Below are 21,817 nucleotides of genomic sequence, written 5' to 3' on the forward strand. Positions count from 1 at the left end.
ATGGTAACAATATATATATGCAAGCTGGTTTTGTTTGGGGTGGTTTTGGGGGTTGGTTTGTTGGTTGGGGTTTTTTTTAATTCTCTTGCCTGCTCCTGAATTTCTTCTGCGTGCACGCAGAGCAGAATCAGCAAGAGCTCCTTACCATTTCCTTGCACCAAACCTCCAACTCCTCCAGTGCTGTAGTCTGGGTTAAAGGATAGCATGTAGCTTCCCCGTGCGTCTTCCACAGCCATGGGAAAGGCAGCACAGAAAGCCTTTTTCATGTGTACAGGATGCAGTGAATGTCATGGAGGACTGGCTATGAAGGATATAAAAAACTTCCTCTTGGGCGCCCCGATACGTATCCAAAGCCGTGGACGGGCTCACTCTGGCCCATCGCTCACACCGACCTGACAGCTCGGATCATGGCCAGTCTCCTGCCGCCTTTCCCGCGGTGCCTCATTCAACAAAGCATCCGAGAAGCCCTTTGGGGCATCCCCAGCTCCAGCTGCTGGCCCGGGGAAGCTGTGACTGTGGAGGAGGGCCTGTTGCAGCAGCAGCAGCGAGCGGCGGCGGGAGGAGCCGGAGCCGTTCCAGCGGCGCCGCTGCTGCGCGCGCCGGGAGCGGGTTGTCCCCTCCCGGTCCCCGCGCTCGGCGTCGCGCCGGGAGAGGCTGCGCAGGGAGCGGGTCCCTCGCTCTGGTCCCCGCTGTGCCCCAGGTGAGTTTTCTGTCCCTCTGTCTCGTTACATCCCCATCCCCTGCAGCAGGAGGGGTGACGGTGGGGAACCGATAGCAGGCTTGGCAGGCAGGAGGCTGCGCTCGGGTTTATTTAGCGCCTTTTTGTGGATAATGATGGTTTGGGTGCTTTAATTATTATTTATTCTGAGTGCCAGTTGCTCCGATGGTGTTTGTGGTATTTCATTTGCATTCCTTTCTGTACCTTCTCTGTGCAAAGCAGAATGCTGGGAGTCTCCGAGGCGGCAGAGCTCATGCCATAGGCACGCATGTGCTGTCCCTGTCAGTCAGCTCTCCCTCACTACCCATTAGAAATAACTAAAATGAGAGGATCTAATAAAAGCCTTTCTCCTTTCAAAACAAGGAAATTGTATTTTACAGGGATGTGCTAAAATAGGTCTGTTACTGGCTGGTTTCCATGGGACAGGCCTTAACCCTGAGGTATAAATTCCGCTCAGTGATTTCTCAGTCACTGATTTTGTTTGCATTGAAGGTGAAATTTAAAAACTAAAACAAGCCCCCCTCCCAAAAAAAAAACCCAAACCTGTTAACTTCCAGAAGACCCGCACTGACTTAAGTACACTAACTACTCACTTTGGTCCCATTGATCCAAAAGGATGGTTCTTGAAAGTAGATTCTCAATCCTGCTAACATGGTGAAGACCTGCCACAAAACAGATAAGGACAGCACTATTAGACTCCTCATTTACTCCTTGAAACCATTCCTGTTAAACAAAACATTCAATATCCCTGCTTAGTCAATCTTTCCTGTCCCACACACTGCCATGTACGGCGCTTTCAGGAGCTGAAACTGTGGCGAGGTGGACTTGCCTTTGTCAGAAGTCTTAATGTATTTTGTGTCAACAGCTACGTGACTCCCAAGATCTGGGATGGTGCCCATGCAAAGCTGGATGGAGAACAATATCCTTTTGTCCTTTACTCACACGCAAGCCAAGTGCAAAATTAAGTACATAAATCCACCCTGGGAAAGTGATCAGTGAAGGGAGGGAGGGAGGCACTGGTAGGTTGCTGATACTTTCTATTCCAGTTGGGAGGACTGGCATTTGTGGATTCCCAGCCCCAATGAAAGGATGAAAAAAACTGAACCAAAAGTATCACTGATGTCATTAAAAAAACCCCTAAGAACACAACTATTTGGTTCCGCAAGTACTAATTAAAAATACAGAAAAGTACTGGAATTTGAATAAATAGACACTTTACCTTTAAAAAGGAAAACTATTAACTTAGAACACACTGAAGGTGTTTGCCTATGGCTCTGTATTCTTCTTCTATGCCTTGGCCATGCCTCAGGCCAGTTTCGTATCAGAACAGCTCAAACATAACCTCATAGGTGTTAGAGCAGCCCTTGGCTTTGTTTATGGCACCAGTCATTCCCAAGTATCAAATACTTCATTTTAAACTTGAGGCTTGATAATTGTGAGAATTACCTCTGACTTAATTCCAACAATCTAGCAGGGAAGGAATTTCTTGGCTCAAAAGTTCTGGCTTAACTTCACTGGTGTTTTATATGGCCAGAGCAATGTAAAAGACTTGAAGAAACTGAGCTGATGTAGAATATATGCCAACCTCTGCTGTAACAGAGAACACTATCAAGCCTTGTCTCCAGCTCTCACACTTGTGAAACTACAGTAAGTAGGTGCACCAAGAAAATATCTGACATACAAAACAGTGCACTGCAATATCTTGTGTTAGAATCTACAGGACAAAATGTGGACTAGTTAAGAGTGAGCAAAACCAGTGATAATTACCCACAAATGACTTGGATCTTATTTCCCACTCTGAGAAGTATCTCCATGGGATATAATCAGTAAAAAAGAGCCATATTTAATCAGACTGCAAGCTGTGAAAAGTCTTAATCTTTATTCAAACAGGCATCTTCACTTCCTTAGATACTCCGTCAATGTGTTTGTAGCTAGTGGCATCTAACAGAAACAAGTTCTTAAAATTCCTCTGCAAATCAACCTGGATCAGTCAGGCTTAAGTTAGGAGAAAAATGTCCCCTCCTGAAGCTTTAGAAACCTAAAAATTAGAGGTTTAGAAACTACAATTGTTCTAACTTTATTAAATGGTTGCTTTCACTGCCATGTACACAGGGCCTTGTGACACTTTCAGAACTAATGGTCCTGCTAAGTGGTGCTGACAGCAGATAACCTTTATTATGTGCTAAAAGAAGGCACAAATAGATAAAGATGTATTACAACTATACTTTAAAGGAGGAATGAAGAAGTTAGCACAGATTATTGTGATTCTAAAACTCAGATTTTTTTAAAAATTATTTTAGTGCTTGAATTCGTAAGCTTAATACTCTTCTTCTGTTAGTTTCTGTCTCTTGTTCTTATGTACAGCATAGGCACACAAAACCCATTAAATTTGTAATTGGGCTGTGAGGATATTTTCACCTGATCAGTGGGGAAAAGACAACATCATTGAGAAGTCATCCATTTGGAAAACTGTGATTATTTTCTTCTCTTTAACTTTTCCACTTTTATTTCTTTCTTTAGGTTTGCAGCAATGATAAAGGAAGATGTAAATGACCATGAAGATTCTGAACCATCAGTATGTGAGAGAAATGGCATGATTCCCATGCATGAGCTAAGTGAGGTAATTAAGTAGAATCTCAAAGAATTGTTCTAGTCAGAGAGAACCCTCCTTTTCCTTTCCTTTTTCATTCGTTAAGAATAAACTTCTTAACGTAAAAGGCACTTAAAAGTAAGCATATAGTATTGAGTGTATCTCATATAGATGTCTCTATGGCACATCTTGATGCACACGGTGATCACAGAATCATGGGGTGAACAAGTAACTCCATGCTGAAAGCTCACAAGATTTGTGTTCCAATCATGACTCTTGAGTAAGGAATATATATATGGAGAGAGAGAGGGAAGAGAGAAAAATAATCAGAAATGTGGAACTATTACTGGAGAAGGGCCAAACCACGTTATTGGCAGAATTCCATGTCTACAGTATGACAATATGCTGGCATGATTAATCATATGGGAAGGTAGATGATTAACTTGTCAAAAATAATGCTAAAATGAAGTGAGACACCTGTCCAAAAATGGTCAAAAAGTGCTTTGGCTATGAATATGGATAAGTAGGTGTACCACTATAAGAGAATAGCTTCAAGGAACTTCATGGAAATAACTCCCAGGGTAGCATTTCTCCATCTCTACTTTGACTTACTAACTTGAGCCTTCCAGCAATGGATCGTGTGAGTAAAGCTTGTACTGGCCAGTTGTGTTGTTTCTTTCATCTTTGTTTTGTTATTTTGGTTCAAGGCTTTACAACAGAAGTTATTAAGTTATTAGTTTAATGTAAGTATCTGTTATTTAATAGAACAGATAGTTGTATTAAAATCGCTATCTCACTGGAATGATGCTAATCATTAACTATATTGTGAAATCCAGTCTGGTAGCAGAACCTTATCAAATTGTAGAAAATATTAATAAATGCTTAGGTTTGTACACAAGACAAGCTGAGCCTGGCCTATTATTGTTCCTTCATCAAATATGCAAATATTGGTACTGCACAGGTGCTATATCTCTTGGGACAGGAGCCTTGTCAGTTGCAGATAAAAAGGCAAATGTCATGCAGTTCTTTGTGCCATGCAAAAAACAAACACAGAGCCAAAAATGCCAAAAATACGTCAAAGCTGGACATTCCTAGAATGGTTGTTTAGTTAACACAGTCATCTGTAGCCTGTGGGAATGCAGTGCATCTCAGCTGACTTCAGGTCTTGCACACTACTTCAGATACATACCGTGCCACTTCTGAGGGAGTCTCCATGTTTTCATTCAGCAGGGACCAACAGCAGATGCCAAAGGTACTGATGGGAATATACAAACAGAAGAAACTGCTCTCTTGAACCACTGCGTTCAGCAACCTCCAGAACCAACAGCAGGGTCTTCAATACCTGCAAGAACATGGAGGCAAATATTTGCTTGTCCTCCTCAGGGTTTACTTGCCCAAACAGTGACAAATGGTAGGTAAGGGACACAGCTAATTAAAATGAGAAATGGCAAATGAAGTACTTGTTTCTCTAAATGGGATGATACCTGTCCATTGTCCTTGAAAATAATGAATGGAAACAGCTGTGTTTTAGTTATCCATTGTTTGAAAGTTTTAACCAGAGGATAAAAAAAAGATGAAACAAAGATTTGAATGTACAGTTTTTGTTTCTCCAGTCTCTCTTTTGTGTTTACTATGGTAGGTATGTTTTTGCACTGCACACTGTTTTCATCAGAAGAAAGACCTCCTAATTTTTGCCTTGATAGTTTACCCTTAATACCCCAGGCTTGCAAAGCCAAGAGTCCTCACTACAAGGCAAACTGACCCATTTTGTTTAGAATTTGTCCTAAACTGAAAGCTCACAAAAGAGACGCCTGGCTAACTAGTTATTTAAGATTTTTCCTAACAAAAGACACTTCATGTGTCTTTGACTGCTTCCACAGCTACTTGGAATTCTTAGGCTTTTATGTTTGGAAATATTCTGGTCTTCCCTTTGCCACCTGTCACCCTCAAGTAAGATTAATAAAAATCCAATCTGAAAATGCAATACATTTCCTCTCCTTTAGTCTTCTTTTATATGTAAGCATGCCTGTTCTCGTTGGACAACTGTAGGAACAGATTTGTGAACCTTGAAAGAGCATAATGTTTTTATATATTTTATAATACTTTCACACACTGTTCTCATAATACTTTTCAGGATGTTTTCCCCCTCTGTATTATCCTGCTTTGATTCTTGTATCAAGGGAAGTATCTGTACTCCAAATGTCTAGAGACATGACCATCTTCAGAATTTTTTCCCCAGGGATAACAATGTATTGCACAAACACATTCAGCCAAAAAATTACGCTTCAATTATTTTAAAAATTAGACTGGAGCTGCAGTCATCAATTTGAAGATATGCCAGACTGTTCAGCAGCAGGTTTTACTGGGGTTCTGAAGTAGCTGAAGGAAGATAATCAAATGCAAGATAAGTTAGTGAAAGTCTTTGCTTTAAGTTTGAAACCTGTGAAGTGTTTTTCACAGCGGACCAAGGCTCACTAAATTCATTTTGATATTTAAAGTATTTTAGCATCAGTTTAGGGATCGTCAAAGATTAATTGCATTATTATGATTAAACTAATTTTTAAGGTAAGTAATTCTATTTCTAAAAGTCATGGTTAACTGCTTAATAGAAAAACAAATGTGATCTAACAGCAAAGTTGTTTCTGAGAGATGATTAAATACTATTTATTTTTTGTTTTGTTCCAGTTGCATTCGTGGTCCTGGTTTGGGCTGTGGTTTGGTCCATAACTGGGGCTGAGTGTCTCCCAGGTGGAAATCTGTTTGGAATTCTGTTTCTTTATTTCTTTGCTGTCATTGGAGGTAAAATTTTTGGATTCATTAAAATACGAACACTGCCCCCTCTCCCTGCTCTTCTGGGTAAGATATCCTTCCTTCTTTTCCTCCTGTATATTTTGTGTTGTTGAAACCATCCAGTAGGACCTGTATGGTAGACATGTTTGGATTGGGAACAAATAAACTGTGTCACATTCAAAATCTGTAGCTTTTCCAAGTGACTTTTTCTGGTCTTCTCTGAAAAGGTGCAAAACTCCCCAGACTGGCTCGGTGAAATTCTAACTAAGGCTCTCTTCTTAATTCTTCATGAGTCAGAGAACTGTATGATTACAGACTCAAAGTTTATTGTCCTTCAGACCCTTCTGTCACAGTTACTTAAAATTTGGGTTTAATAACACCAAACAGCAATCCTAACCCAGACATCATCTTACAGTACAGTAGTAATCTCTTTGCAAAATTATTGCTGAGCTGTTTCTTGGTATCTCACACAATGAAAATGTTTTCCAAACAAAACATTACAGGAATTCCCTACTGCTGGTAGTCGAAAGGATTTCTTTCTTCTCCTTCCTTTATCTCAAGATAATTGAAACCTGAGAAAGTAAATTCACAACAAGGAATAATTCTTCTGCAGAGTTGTTCTGATTCAATCATAACATTTTTTTTTCACATCAGCATCCTATTTTATTTTACATAGAAATGCAAAATAGAAATGGGAGATGAAAATAATGTTAATTCTGACATCTTCAGAACCTTTTCGGGTTTCTTTCCTAGAGGAGTTTTTATATTTGCTTAGATCAGTACAATATTGTGATGTGCTGTGATGTCAGTGAAGTTGGAAATGAAGCTCCAGGTTCTTCTCACCAGCTGTATCCTGTCCCCTTGCTAAGTTCACTGCATAAATGAGTAAAGCTGTTGACAGGCAGTGAAACTCCATGGCAGAGTGGGCCTGCAGTGCAAAGGTGTGATGCTGTAGCCTGCATAGCTGGTGTTGTGCCTCACACAGGAGCTCCACACACGGCCCTGTCCAGGCAGCGTGTGCGTTCTTGCACTGCTCAGTTTCACCAGAGAGAAAAAATTCAAATGAGAGGGAGGAAGGTTTTGCATATGGCATGCATGCCTGCAACAATATGAACACAGAATGTCACATGCAGGGAGTCTGCCCTTTCTAGGTAAACACCCCTTTTAAACAAATAAAAGTATTTCTGACCATTTGGATTCTGTTTGTTTGGGAGATTTTAATTACATCTGTATCTAAAAGTTATGAGTTGAGCTTGAAACTGCTTGTCAGACAGGTAATACTGGACAACAGAAACTTCAGCATGACACCACATGTCTGTTGAGTTGTCTAGGACAGAGTTCATTGTTCTGATCCCTAGTCTTTGAGGAAAATTGGAGAAATCTATGACTCAGAAGATGAGATAAACAATGTCTGTGAATATTCTCTTTTTACATTAAATATACAAACCTTGTACTCTTACATGCCTTTAACCTATTCTTGCTAGGTCCAGTAGAGTGTAAGGTGGCTGGCTGAACACTTAAGCACCTTATTTTGAGCCTCTGTCTCAAGAAAAAATGAGTGAAATTGGTACTGAAACAACCACCTAATATATTTTAGGTGCACATTGCAGTGAGGTTTCTGCAGCAGGAAGCATGGAGCAGATCAGTGAAGATATCCCTTGAGCTGGACATTTTTGCTTTGTTAAGTAGATTCCTGGATCATGGTAGTTCCAGTGACTTGGACCTCATGCAAACGTTGCAAAGAGCATGTGGTCACATTGCCAGCCTGCTATAATTGTCATGAGGTACCACAGATTAATTATGACACTGTTTTTCTCTGAGAGGTGGTGGAAAGAACAATGTCTGAAAGTTTAGAGTGTCCCAGGACAAATCAAGTTCACAGTCAAGGCTCACACTGAGTACAGTGATTTGTTTACTTTTTGTCTTTTTTTTTGTTTTTGTTTCCTGTTTCTAAACATGACTAATATAAAATTAATGCCACAAAAATGTATCTTTGAATCATCAGGACTCACAATGGAAAGTTTAAAGTCAACTTTTCCTGTACTTTTCCATATCCTTCCAGAGCTATGGCTTCAATAGCTTTGCAGGAAGTCTCTGATTTGACAGTTTTACTAATATTTGCAAAAGGTTGTATCACGCAGGTAACTCAAATAGAGGATAAGACAGAGTTTCTGACTTCCCATCCCCTTTTTGTGCCCTCTTTGTATAAGTCTCATTGCCAGAGCACTTTAAAATGTCTCAGTTAGTCCACGATGAGCTGGTTTAGATTATACTTCCCAAATGAAAGCAGCATTCTGGTTCATGCGATACCTGCATTTCTTACACCTAAGAGGATTTTTAATAATTCCGAGCTTCTGAGATAAATACACAATATTAGATGATCTTCCTATTTTTGTGTTAAAACAAGCTAACAAGAAAAAAATCTTTAAGAATGCAGAGATGTCTTTGCTTATGGTAAGTATGACCTGCATGTGGTGAACAAAGCCAAATTCTTTTGACTCAGACTAAAGCTGTGTATCAGCATCCTGCTGATTTATTCATTGGTGACCTGCTGTGGTTTTAGGCCACTTTTACTGCTTTAAATGTGTTTATCTCTTTTCATGCCTCAGTCCCATCGTTAAAACATGGCTAATAATTCAGAATACAAATTGTTTCCTTTTCTCTCATAAAAACGTGGTATGATGTCTGTTTTTAAGAGTGCTATGCAAGCTTTCCTTGTGCAATAAAAAAAAAATTCATTTGACAGGAGCATATTTGTTTTGACTTAAGGGATGCTGCTTGCTGGTTTCCTAATCCAAAATACTCCATTCATCAGTGACTTTGTCCAGATAAACCTACGCTGGTCTGCAGCACTGAGGAATATTGCTCTTTCCATTATCTTGACCCGAGCAGGACTTGGCCTGGATCCAAAGGTATGGCACCAGCCGTTTGTGTGAGGCAGAGTATACAACAGCTATCAAAAAAATTTGAATAATTGGTTGCATTAAAAATACTGAACTGCTCAGTCTTGGAGCATCTGCAAATTCGATCATTACAGAAGCATAATTTTTGTTGTATAATTATGTGTATGTTAATACTGGTGGTTGGATTTGTACAGTAGGTAAGCAATCCAAAAAATACCTGACAAAAACTGATTTTATGATTATTTTCATTTCCTGAATTTTGTGAGCAGAACAAATTGAGGATGTGTGCAGCATCATGGTCTGTCAGGAAGAGTTTACACTCCCTGACAAACTCCCTGTTAGTTTATGCTGAAAAACCAAAGTAATGGAAGGGATCCCCAGTCCTTGAAAGAGAATGTTTTTGTGTGGACAGAAATCCAAAAAACCCAATCAACCACAAAAGTGTAAACCCTGTGTGACTTTTTTTACTGTTTTTTTTAATCATTGCCATTTTATTGCAAATATGTTAATTGCAAAGATGAATCCTGCTGCACTACTGAAACAATGATTCACATCACAATGAAGTCCATAACAGTCCTGTGAACACAAAAGAGTTTCTGCACCCTAAGAAATATGATATTTCATAAATTGATGAAGGCAAGGTTTTGCTTATTCAAAACGAGCTGGCTGATGTAAAGCAGTACCATATTGGCCCCTACCTGTTTAAGCAACCACTTAGAGTTTATAAAACTTAGGTAAAGTATGGGTAGTTTAGAACATCTAAATTGATTTTTCTTTAACAAGAAGAAGTAGAGTTGCCAATGCTTCTGTTATTTAGGAAACTATGGTGTTGCCAATATTGAAAAATGTCTGTTTTCCTAAATTATCATCATCTTATTTTCCAAGATAATACTGAAGCTTGTATGAGCATAAACTGTGTGTTGTTAAGACACAGCTTGGATGCCCAGTTCTGTGAGATTGCGTTTCTTTCTATTTCATGACAACTTTTTTTGCTGAGGGAACTCATTTATGGCTCATTTTAATTCCATGTGGTAATGAAAGTGTCATTTGGACTCTGTGTGTGGCAAATGCTTTGATGCAGTTAAAATTGTTCCTCATGTAATTGAAACTGTAAACACAAAAAAGTCAGCTTCTCTGCTCAGCCCTGATTATGCTGGGATAAACTGGACTGGTAAAAAGTGGAACTCACTGTTTGGGTTTTTTTATTCCATGTCAAAATTAGGGACCTGTCCTAGCAGACTCATGTTTATGACTAACTATTAAAGACAGCTGTTACAAGCAAATTCGCCAGTTTAGAAAAAAATTTTTTAAGTTGCTGAGCCAAAAGGAGCTTAAGCTGTGAATGTCAAGTGAGAGACAGCTGAAAGATGCTTGGCTCCTTGTGCCAAGTTTATGTAGTTCTACAACTTTTCATGATTTGTTCATAGATTTTGGGATAATTTTTGGGGGTGCTCATGCAACTTCTGGGATTATAGCAAAATCTTTTTGTGGATGTAGCAAATGACAAGAAGCCAAACAGAATTTTCTGTCACTCCTTCCGGTGACATTCAGGAGCCTTGTCAAGCCTGGATTCACTGCCACACTTGAAAATTTTATATCCAAACCATTTGGTCTTGGGCCTATCTCTAGTTTAGGCCATGTCATGTCCTATAGGGCAGCTCAGACACAATTCTTTAATAAGCCATATCAGATTGTAATGTTTTTCCTCTCTGTCAAGCCAAGGGTACTGACACTATTGTGCCCGTATGGTTGCAGGCTCTTCAGAAGCTCAAAGCCGTCTGTTTACGGCTTGCTTTCGGACCGTGCCTCTCAGAAACATGCACAGCTGCTGTCCTTGCCTACTTGTTCCTGCATTTGCCATGGCAGTGGGGATTTATATTAGGGTAACGTACTGCCTTTTCTCCTGTATGACAAAAGTGCCTGTTTTCGGCCTGCAGCTAAATGATCCAAGTGTGGTTAATTCTCTGTGCCAAGCAGAGACCTCAGTTCAGTTCAGTTGGGAAGCTGTGCTTAGCCCCTGTGGTCTTTAGCTTCCCATTTATGTCTGGCTCTGTGGCTAATTTAAAGGTCATATTTTCAGGCTGCGGAGGAGTACTTGCATCATTACTCTTCTGTGTTTGTGACCTGAGCACTTGAAGAAGGAAGAAGGATGGTGCAATCCCTGAGTCTTGAACCACAATACAGGGGGCTTTTAGGGACAGAAAATTATACCACAATTTGGAGAATTTTCATACTGGAATTCAGAACTTCCACACAGAGAGATGCACATAGGATAGCCTTCCTGTCACAGCTCAAGGATAAGGATAAGGCATGGTATATTCTAGAGTAACATCCTTGAAGAGAAGACTTTTTCCATCTAGTTCTATCTAAATTGGTGGACTTGGTCCAGACCCATACACTAGAACAAGATGGGTGAACTCCTTCTCTGACACATGCTGAATTTTATGAGAAGGAACTGGGCTACTGAGTCATAAGCATGTCTAGACCAGGTTTCTAAATGGGACAATCAAGGTGTCTGTCAGGGAGCACAACTGGCCTGCAGTGGAGACTCCAGTTTTAATATGTGGAGCCCTTTACTTTTAATGTTACTGAGTTGGGCAGAAAGTAAGAGCTGATTGCAGATCTGCGTAGAAATATCCCTGCTTGTAATTAGAAGGGAAAGGTTAGGAAAATACCTTACATAAAGGTCTGCTTATTTATACTTCAAAAGAATTAAGGTCAGAACATTCTGAAGTTTTTTTAGTTCAGTGCTTTCTTTTTGATATGCTGAACCCTGTGTGTTTTCAGTTTTGTTCTAGGTGCAGTCTCCCCTGCTGTGGTGGTTCCCTCCATGCTGATTTTACAAGCTGGGGGATACGGGGTGGAGAAAGGTGTCCCAACTTTGCTAATGGCAGCTGGCAGCATTGATGACATTCTGGCTATCACAGGCTTCAACACTTGCCTTGGGATGGCTTTCTCCTCTGGTATGCTGGTTAATCTGTACATGAGGAAATGCAGAATGCTGATATTTTGAAGAATGTGTGCTCTGTTATGGCTGACTGGTTTGTAATTTAATGGCACCTCCTTATAAAATTCATGTATAGCCTTAAATACGGAGATTGAAATTGCCCATGTTCAAAAGTTAGTGTAACATTGTCAGCTCTGAGTTGTGGGTCACAGCAACTTTCAGAGAACATTTTTCCCTGACTGCTTCCTTAGCTGCCAAGTCTGGTCCCTGCATGCCCAACATAATGCTTTGAAATTTCATTGGGTTTGGCAATGTTCTTACAGTGGCTCTTTCTCTGACTTCTCTCGCACACTTTCTTGGCATGAGCTTTCAGAGAAAGAAAGTTGCACCATCCAGTCCCTTCAGGCCCATAGGTTCCCTCCTGACCTCCTTTGCCCCAAGTAATTTAGAGCAGACACTGTCCTGGAATCACCCTCACAGGTCTAGAGTGTGGTTTGACTGAAGGGTCTGTGTATGGCTTACTGAACATGTTTTTCTTTTGCTAAATAGGTTCTACTCTGTACAATGTGCTCCGTGGAGTCCTGGAGGTTGCTGTTGGCATAGCAGCTGGGGGAATTCTGGGAATGTTTATTCGATATTTCCCAAGCCATGATCAGGTGAAAACCCAGTAAAAAAAAAAAAATTATAATAAATAGATTCTTTCCTAAGGGATTATTTTGTTTACCTATTAATTTCCAAGCCTCCTGTGAAGCTGGTTTGGGGGAAGGCTTTTTACAGTGCTAGCAGCTTCCAGATTGCAAAACCTATCAAGTGAGGATGTGTTTTAAAGGTGATTATTTATTTACTGCACCAATATGTAAAGGGGGAAGGGTCTGATACCCATGGCAGACAGTAAAATAATAATTTATTAGATTGATGCAGGACACATTTACTTCTTTAAGATGTATCCAGTAGGCCTAAAATTAAAAATTAATAAAGCAGATGTATTGGAGGTTTTAAGTGATTTGATCATATCATTAGTATTAATTAGAATGTGTTCCTTTCTGTTAAAATTACATGTACAGAAAGTGGTAGATGAATTTTCTATTGAGGGGTAATTAAACGTACAGAAAATTGTGGAAGAATGTAGATATGCTCTGGACTACCGAAGTCAGTATTCAGAGCATCTATTGCCCTCAGTGGCACCAAATTTTCTTATTAAATAATGTAAGAAGTGTGATACCAGAGCTAAACAGATAGAAATGAGGAACAATGGTAGATAACTGTCTGCTGTGAGACTGAATGAAATAAAACTAGATTGTTCCTGGCAAATGTTTGAGTTGCCCTTAAAAACATCTGGTGGCCAAGATTTCACCTTTCCTTGGATTAACTGTTGTAGTACTTGACTGCACAGGTAGAAAATCCTGCTATCGCAGAGTTGAGGCAGAGCTGCTGGAAGAGAGCATCATGTTCCTTGTGATAAAAATAGCCTATTGGCAGTAAGATTTTGGATGAGCAGAGGAAAAAAAATATTACCTTTTCCAAATTTGTATTCTTAGGAATTGATGTCCAAAAAAAATCCTTAATCCAACTGAGCAGTTCAAGTCTCACTTGAAAGCTTTGATTCCTTCAAAATTATTAATTTGTATTTTTCTTTTCAAGTTCTTATTTTCAAAATTAACAGGAGTAACTTTTTTCCTCCATTTCTGAAAGGAATTTACTTTTTTGTTTCTCTCTTTCCTTGGCTGCAGGCATCTTTGGCATGGAAGAGATCATATTTTGTACTTGGACTGTCCATGTTTGCTGTTTTTGGCAGCATCTACTTTGGCTTCCCTGGATCAGGAGGGCTCTGCACATTAGTCTTGGCTTTTGTTGCAGGTGTGGGATGGTCTGATGAAAAGGTGAATGTTTACATAAGAAGGATACCATATCCAAAGCCTGGTGAATGTACAGCCTGACAGGAGCTTGAATTTCTGTCAGGAGTGGTAATGCTGTATTTGTGAAGTGTTAGGGGGTGTACAGATATAAAAAACAAACAAACAAGCAAAAAAAACCCCACCAAACCAAGCAGAACATTCTACACTTATTTTGGAAGTCTTTAGCATTTCCCTTGCCAGAAAGTTACCATGTATGTTGGTAGAGCAATATGTATGCCAGTACAGAGCCTGGCATACTGACTGAGAAAAGCTCAGCTTTTCTTAGACATTTTAAGCTGTATGAAGGAGACTTAGTTGTGAAGACACTTGACAGTAGCAATCCAAACTTTTAATTCCCAGCTCTGTGAGTGTATGTACACAGTCACTTTATGGTAAAACTTACAAATGGGTGTCCAAGATACAGCTGTGGACATGGCCTGAATACCCTGAGGGTTCATTCCCTGTGATTTGGAGGGGGTGAAATGAAAAGTAGTGATTAACTATCCTCTCTCATCTTTCCCAAATCCCAGCCAGTGTAATTTGGGTAACTTAGAGAGCAGGGTGCACACAATAAATGGTGACATAAGGCCATACAAAAACCATAAAAAGACTGCTTTTTAGTCACGTTCTTTGAGGTACTAAGCATACTTCCTCTTACTGCAGCTGTCCCACTGCATTTCTGTACCTTGCTATGTCTTACTGCCTCTTTTGCTTGATACCATCTACATTTAATGTTTTGAGGGGATCTTTCTCTCCGCAGCTGTAGGAAAAGGGGAAGGCTCAGATATAGCAGAGTCCATGTTACTATCCCCATCTAGACCCTGACTTCACTAAGATCTCAAGGTTTGTTATAACAGTGAAAAGAAACTATGATTGCCCAACTTTAAATGATGAAAAACTCTTCTTGGGACTTAACTAGTTAAAGACATTACAACTGATCAAGCTCTCTAATGAAAAGCTTTTAAACCATTTCAGGAGGAAGGACCTTAAAAGAGTATATGTAGTCTATGAAGGCTTAGTTTAAATTCTTTTGATCTGTGCATTTAGCTTCTTGGCCTTAAATATACTGATGTCAAATGCCTTAGCTCGTTTTTCTCAGATGGAGCCAGAGATATCTGCATACTGTGTACTCAGTACATTACCAAGGTTTTCCTGCTGAGCATCTCAAAGGCCACACTCTCCCACTGTCTGTGGTGGAAGGCACTTGACCAACACTGTCTACAGAAAACAATGAACATTGAACCTATTAAATGGGCAGTAAACAGACTGAAATCTGCAAAGAGGGGACTTCTGGGGGCTTGGTTTGGTTTGGTTTGGTTCTGTTTTATTTTGCCAGAACTGAAAAGGGTGAAATAACAAGGAGAAATGAGGCAAAAAATGTTTATATATATTTACATATTTCCACCTCATTCTCTTTAACGTTACAGAAGTTTTTGTATTACTGTAACCTACCATTCCATTGACTGAAGAGCAAGAGGTGTGGCAGGATCAGTCCTAAAGAGAATACCAAGGACGGGACATGTCTAAGGCCCTGGATTGATTATTAAGTGACAGAGCACTGCACTTATATTTTCCACACGCTCCAGCCTGAAGGTTCATTTGCTAGTGTAGAACCCACTTAATTAAAAGACAAGTGCTATTTCATATGCTGTCTGTACCTTTTCATATAAGTGGAAGATTCTTGTTTATCCTGGCCACAGTCGTTTTAGGAAAATTGTGTAAAGTTCAAACATGAGAAGAAGAGATGGTTTTGCCTTTATACACTATAGCTCAGTGGAAAGTTCTGCACTTGTTCCTGGTATGTGATTTCAGACTTGCTCAGACTAACTTTGCTCCTGCCGACATGGAGAGAGGCCTCTGACTGAGTGCAGCATGAGCAGAGTCTGACTCTGCTCAGCTACAAATGGAAGAACATGTTGAAGCATGCCGTTCCCAAAGGCTGAGAAACTTCATCGCAAAGCTGTTGAAATTACATCTTTCTAAGTACTGAAAATCAACAGTGCTTTATTTTCTTCCTCTTGTCTGCAAACTGCTCTGTTACTGTTCAAACACGAGTGCTTTTTATTTCTCCTTTCAAGACATCAAACATTTCTTTACTAGGAGAGCTAGACACAGTCTGACCTTCAAAAGGTGTGTAACTGATTTTGAATCTTCTAGTATTAGCTCAAAGAAGGAGGAGCAATTCTGGACAATCTTTATGAAACATTTTCATTTTGTCCTATGATTACTTAACTGTCGTGTCTACTTGGCCATCTTTTCGTGAACTTACAGATTATTTTTGTTCTTATTGCAGAGGGAAATAGAAAAAATTGTGGCAGTTGCATGGAATATCTTTCAACCTTTTCTTTTTGGTTTAATTGGAGCAGAAGTATCTGTTACATCTCTTAGGCCTGAAACCGTTGGTAAGATCATTCACAAATTACCCAGCTTTCATTACTGGATTTGAAAGAATCTCTGTAAAGAAATCTAAAACAAAGCAAACTATGGCTGACCCCAAAAACTCAAAAAAACAGAAGCACCTATGCCCAAAAGTACTGAGAAGTGTTTGTCTGTTGCAGGGCTCTGTGTTGCTATATTAGGCATTGCCCTAGTTGTGCGAATCATAGCAACGTTCCTGATGGTGTCTTTCGCTGGGTTTAATTTCAAGGAGAAGGTATTTGTCTCACTGGCATGGATTCCCAAAGCCACTGTCCAGGTAAACAGTCCAACATCACTTTCATTCCAGGCTAAATCTATTTTCCTTAGTAAAGCTCCCTCTAACTAGCACACCAGTAAGCAGGGAAAGGTTCAGGCTCAATGACAGCAGAGTGACAGTTCTTATTCTAAAACACTCTAAATCTGCTTGAAAAATGGGTGGAGAACATTTTATGTGCAGGTGTTTTGCTTGCATCCTGGATTTGCTCTTGATAATGACAGTGAATTTTACATACACCACAGGAAGTTTAACAGTTTCTCAGCCATTGCTGATTATTGTGCCTTCACATACAGATTCTGAGAATTCTCAAAACAAAGGTAAAAGCATTTCCCTCTTACACATGAAGTGTCTGCAAGGACAGTCACATGAGACTCAAAGTGGGTTTCAGTTTGTGATTATTTTGGTAAGGAGTAGTCTGAGAGCCATATTAATAGAGATGCCTCAGGCTGGCTACATTCCTGCTCCTTTATTTCACTGATTGTCAAGTCATTTAGACATTGCCTCAATAGCATGATTACTTGCAAACAAAAGTTAATAGAACAGGCAAGGCTTATTACATTAGTGAATTAAATTTTCAGAAGCTGCTACTAGTTGACTATTGTCAGGATACATTCTCAAAGTGTGGTATTTTAACAGCTGCAATACACAATATACTGGCCCATTTCATTGATCACACATTCTCCAGAAATGTGGATAAAATGGCAGCTAAGCAATGTTCTTCACAGGAGGAAACCACCCAGATAAAGTCATTAGCTTAGGAAATTCCAAGCGTAGCCAAGTGAAAATGGTTCTCATAGGTGTAATACAATGCTTACTTTGCTATGTGCGGCCTAGAAATGAATGGGTTGAATGTACTAAAAATGTCAAATTTATGTGAACTGTTGACTGATGATAGGTCCCTTTTTCCCCTCATTCAGTGCTAAAGATTACTTGCTCCATCTCAGCAATGTTTTCTTCCCTGCAGGCTGCAATAGGTTCTCTTGCCCTGGATACAGCAAGACAACATCAAGATGTGCAACTGGAAAAGTATGGAATGGATGTACTGACAGTAGCTTTCTTGGCTATCTTGATCACTGCTCCAATTGGAGCCCTGGTTATTGGCTTGGCAGGGCCCAGACTTTTGCAGAAGGCTCAGACAAATAGCAAGGAGGATGAGGAAGGTGCTGAGGTTGGAGAAGAGGCAGAGGCCTGTGAACCTTCCTAAGACAACTACAGCAGTCTGGTCCTTCAGCCCTGACACTTTTGTTGAGTAAAGATGGCGTGTCTCTAATCTTGCTGGAGGAAACTAAAACTATTCAGTCACCCCTGCTATTTTTAAATAAGCCCTGGTGGAGTTCTATAAAATATTTTTATGTGATGATGGTGCCTTGAGATGAAATAGCTGAACATACAGTGAATAAGATGACTGGGCAGTGAGTCACTGAGAAGTTAGAAGTCAACAGTTACTTGAAATGTGTGGGTGGTGAGGCCAGGGAGAGGGTCAGAATTTTTCAGGCATGGAATGGAGTCATGAGGTGGAATATAAACAGAAGAAAATGGAGACTAATGTGAAAAACTGGGCTGTGAGATGACAAGTTCTACAACTCAAAGAAAGCAACTTCCAAGTAAGAGACTGCTGACACATAGTGAACAAGTCCTGCTGTGGGTTGGTGATTCCCTCTCCTTTGTCATTTGTGTTCCACAGCTTGCCTTTCCCTATTGCTGTTCTTCCTCACAGCTGATGCACTCCTTTGTGCCTTCAAGGGACTGTCAGCTCTGGTCATAGCAAGGAACAGCAAGTGGTACTTACATGCTCAAAGGGACAGCTGGGGGCCATCATGGACTGTGGTAATACAGATGTTGGTGCTGGCAGAAAAAAGGACAGAGCTTGAAAATGGGATGATGGTTGTGGGATGCCTATAAGGACTGGGAGAGGGCTGTATGGATTGTATATGCTGCTGCTTCACCTGTGTACCTCGGCCTTCACACAACATGATGTCGAGGGAGAGATGCTGTCCTACAGCCAGGAGTAACCTCTGTTGATCAAAATCCTGCTCTTGCCTTTTAGGTTTGGTACCATGTGACAAATACCACCAAATCTGTCTTCCTCTGCTACATTTTGTACAACTAACTAGCTCCAAGTAAGCTGTTAGTAACTCCATTCTGAGGCATGGGATTCGCACAGCATCCCTCAGAAACTGGAAGTTACTTTGTTTTTTTTTTTAAGGCTATTGGATTGTGCCTGTAACTGAGGTGGACAACACCCTCCTGGCAGATTTCTACACTACAGTTCACTGAACTCGTTTTACAGGACATTGTGTAGAATACATTTGATGTGTCTAGATTTTGGCGTTAGTAAGAACCAATCGCTTCTTTTTTAGCTTCTAAATTTTTAATATGCAAAACAAAAAATCTACAAAAATACTTTTAACTACTTAAATACTTCTAATGTTGACACTGTACTACTTGCAGAGTGTCATATGCCTCTGTATACAGATGAGCTGTACACAGCTCAGTATGCATGCCTTTGTATAAGCCCTCCTCTCCATGCAAAAAGCAAGCTTCCTGAGAAGTACTTAAATTTCATAGCCTGCAGTTCCAGCACAATGATAAAAATACCAGGAAATTCTGTGGTAAGTTTTCCCCTAACAGTTGTCAAGTACATTTTATTTTTCTAACTGTGCACACTGCTGTTCTCTCTGCTTCCTCGGGAATGTACCATCTTCAGTTCAATCCCTCTTTAGTTTCAGTCTCCTGACCTCAAAGGAAGATGCTTTCAAACTGCACCCGATGGGTTTGAACCTGGAGCAATGGTTAAGGGTGCTGTGCTTGGTCATTATTGTGTCATCCCTGGACTTCTGTGCCTGTTCTGTCTACTTCACATGCACTCCTGGTGTCCTCCAGGCCCAGTCCTGTTCGGTATCTTTACTGATGATCTGGATGAGGGAATTGAGTCTACCCTCAGTAAATTCATGGACAACACCAAGTTGGGTGGCACTGTTGATGTGCTGGAAGATAGGAAGGCTCTGCAGGGGATCTGGACAGGCTGGATCAATGGGCTGAGACCAACGGAATGAGGTTCAACAAGGCTGAGGGCCAAGTCCTGTCCTTGGGTCACAGCAACCCCAGGCAGTGCCACAGGCTGGGGACAGAGTGGCTGGGAAGCTGCCCGATGGAAAAGGACCTGAGGTGCTGGTCAGCAGTGGTTGAACATGAGCCAGTGTGTGCCCAGGTGGCCAAGAAGGCCAATGGCTTCCTGGCCTGGATCAGCAGTAGTGTGGCCAGCAGGATCAGGGCAGTGATTGTCCCCCTGTACTCAACACTGATGAGGCCACACCTCAAGAGCTCTGTCCAGTTCTGGGCCACTCACTACAGGAAGGACATGGAGGTACTGGAGAGAGTCCAGAGAAGGACAACACAGCCAGGGAAGGGTCTGGAGCACAAGTCCTATGAGGAGCAGCTGAGGGAGCTGGGGGTGTTCAGCCTGGAGAAGAGGAGGCTCAGGGGGCACCTTACTGCTCTACAACTCCCTGATAGGAGGGTGTAACCAGGTGGGGGTCGGCCTCTTCTCCCAGACAGCCAGTGAGTGACAGGATGAGAGGACAGAGTCTTAAGCTTTACCAGGGGAGGTTTAAGTTGGACATTACCAGGAATTTCTTCACAGAAGGCGTTGCTAAACAGTGGCATGGACTGCCCAGGAAGGTGGTGGAATCATCTTCCCTGAAGGTGTTTAAGGAAAGACTAGACATGGCACTTAGAGCCGTGGTCTAGTTGACATGGTGGTCATAGGTTGGACTCGATGATCTCAGAGGTCTTTTCCAACCTCATTGATTCTACAATTCTGTGAAATAGGTGTAGTTTTAACAGGAGGTTAAGTATTTGGAAATTGTAATGTTGGTAAACCTAACTGACAAGATGAGGGAATACAGTGTTCAGTTCATCAGTGACTGTCTATAAAATAGTTCTACTTAAGTAAAAGGAGTTCATTTTTCTGTAAAGTTTTATAAAAAGTAGAATCCTCCCACAGGGATCACTATGCCAAATTTGGAATGTGTTGAATAACAGAAGTGTGATGTTGTAAGAATTACAGCCCTTTAAATTTGGACACAAACTTAAGTATGAAAGCAAACCTCTGATAAAGAGCTCTTGTTCGTGATAGTCTCTTAATACTTCCTCACCAGCATAACAGCATCTCATAAATGGGATTTACCATGTTCCCTTAACCTCAGTGCACTCTCAATTACACATTAGATCACTTCCACCATTCTGAGTGCCTGAATAAGCTATACCAATGAAACCTGTTGTCTTTTTTGCTTATCTAAATAAGATTTAATCAATTTTTCTTTCCCTGCCATTTTATGCGGGTATTTCTCACGAGACCCCTTTCCCCCAGCTTTTAATAAATCTCCAAAAAGAATCAGGTTGAACCTATTACATAGACCTGCAGATCTAAAATTAAAAGCTTTAATGCTTTATAATGTTCCTCTCCTTGTCTTCCAGAAAGGAAGAAAACACTTCCATCTTTTCATTAAAGGATATATTCTATCAGGAATATACTAGGAACCTAAGAGACTGGGTTTTTTTAGTAAGTATCATGACAATTCCAGCTGCTTTTAAATAGCAGCTAACTTTGAAAGGTTTGATTTCACTTTTTATCACAGCTAGTGCGGATGAATCATGACATTGAAGACCACCTCCCTTTCAACAAAATGCCATGGAAATCGTTACTGAATAAGGCATAAATTCAGGCCAATAAAATCATTACAGCATGGTAGTCTCTTATTTGCAGAAAATAAAATTAGAGCACAATGTGTTGTAACTGATAACCAGAGAGTCCCGCTGTCAAGCAGGCATAATCACAGGCGTAGTGTGGGGGAACTCCGAGCATGCTGTTCCAGAAGGTTCACAAGAACCTCTGCAGCAGAAAGATCTGACAGCAGAAAGTGTTCCCAGCATCCAGCAGTTACAGCAGGCAGCATATGGGAAAAGACAGAAATTGGCCATCTGGAAGCAGGGAGTCGCACAGGCCAGGGGATGTGATGATAATGTGATTATAATCACTGCTTACTCTCCCTTTTTCAGCCAAATGGAGCTTTTTATGGAATTTAAACTGAAGTCTAAAATTAACTGTGAAAGTCATGGTGTAATACAGCCACGAAACAGATGATAGTTTCTGCATCTTGCTTTTTAAATAAAGAGTGTAGGAGATCAAATTTTTGGTCAATTGCACTTCAATTACATTTACTTTGTCTAGTAGTTGCCCCAAGCCAGACACCTTTCTTTAAACCTGTTTTACAAGT

At 40.5% G+C, this 21,817-nt stretch overlaps 1 protein-coding gene across 1 annotated transcript; it reads left to right on the forward strand.

Annotated features, from left to right (window-relative positions):
• Positions 1-655: 655 nt before the first annotated feature.
• LOC309573434 (sodium/hydrogen exchanger 9B2-like) lies at positions 656-17,742 on the forward strand (the record flags this gene model as incomplete). The annotated part of the gene is made up of 12 exons (XM_082282409.1): positions 656-700; positions 3,239-3,338; positions 4,536-4,719; positions 5,994-6,164; positions 8,868-9,010; positions 10,757-10,884; positions 11,789-11,964; positions 12,498-12,604; positions 13,679-13,828; positions 16,137-16,245; positions 16,402-16,538; positions 17,503-17,742. Exons 2-12 carry the CDS (start codon positions 3,249-3,251, stop codon positions 17,740-17,742), a joined length of 1,635 nt encoding a protein of 544 aa, XP_082138535.1. The 5' UTR covers positions 656-700; positions 3,239-3,248.
• Positions 17,743-21,817: the final 4,075 nt, after the last annotated feature.

The sequence above is a fragment of the Coloeus monedula genome (assembly GCF_965178545.1).
Source record: "Coloeus monedula genome assembly, chromosome: 5".
In the NCBI taxonomy this organism is placed as follows: Eukaryota; Metazoa; Chordata; class Aves; order Passeriformes; family Corvidae; genus Coloeus; species Coloeus monedula.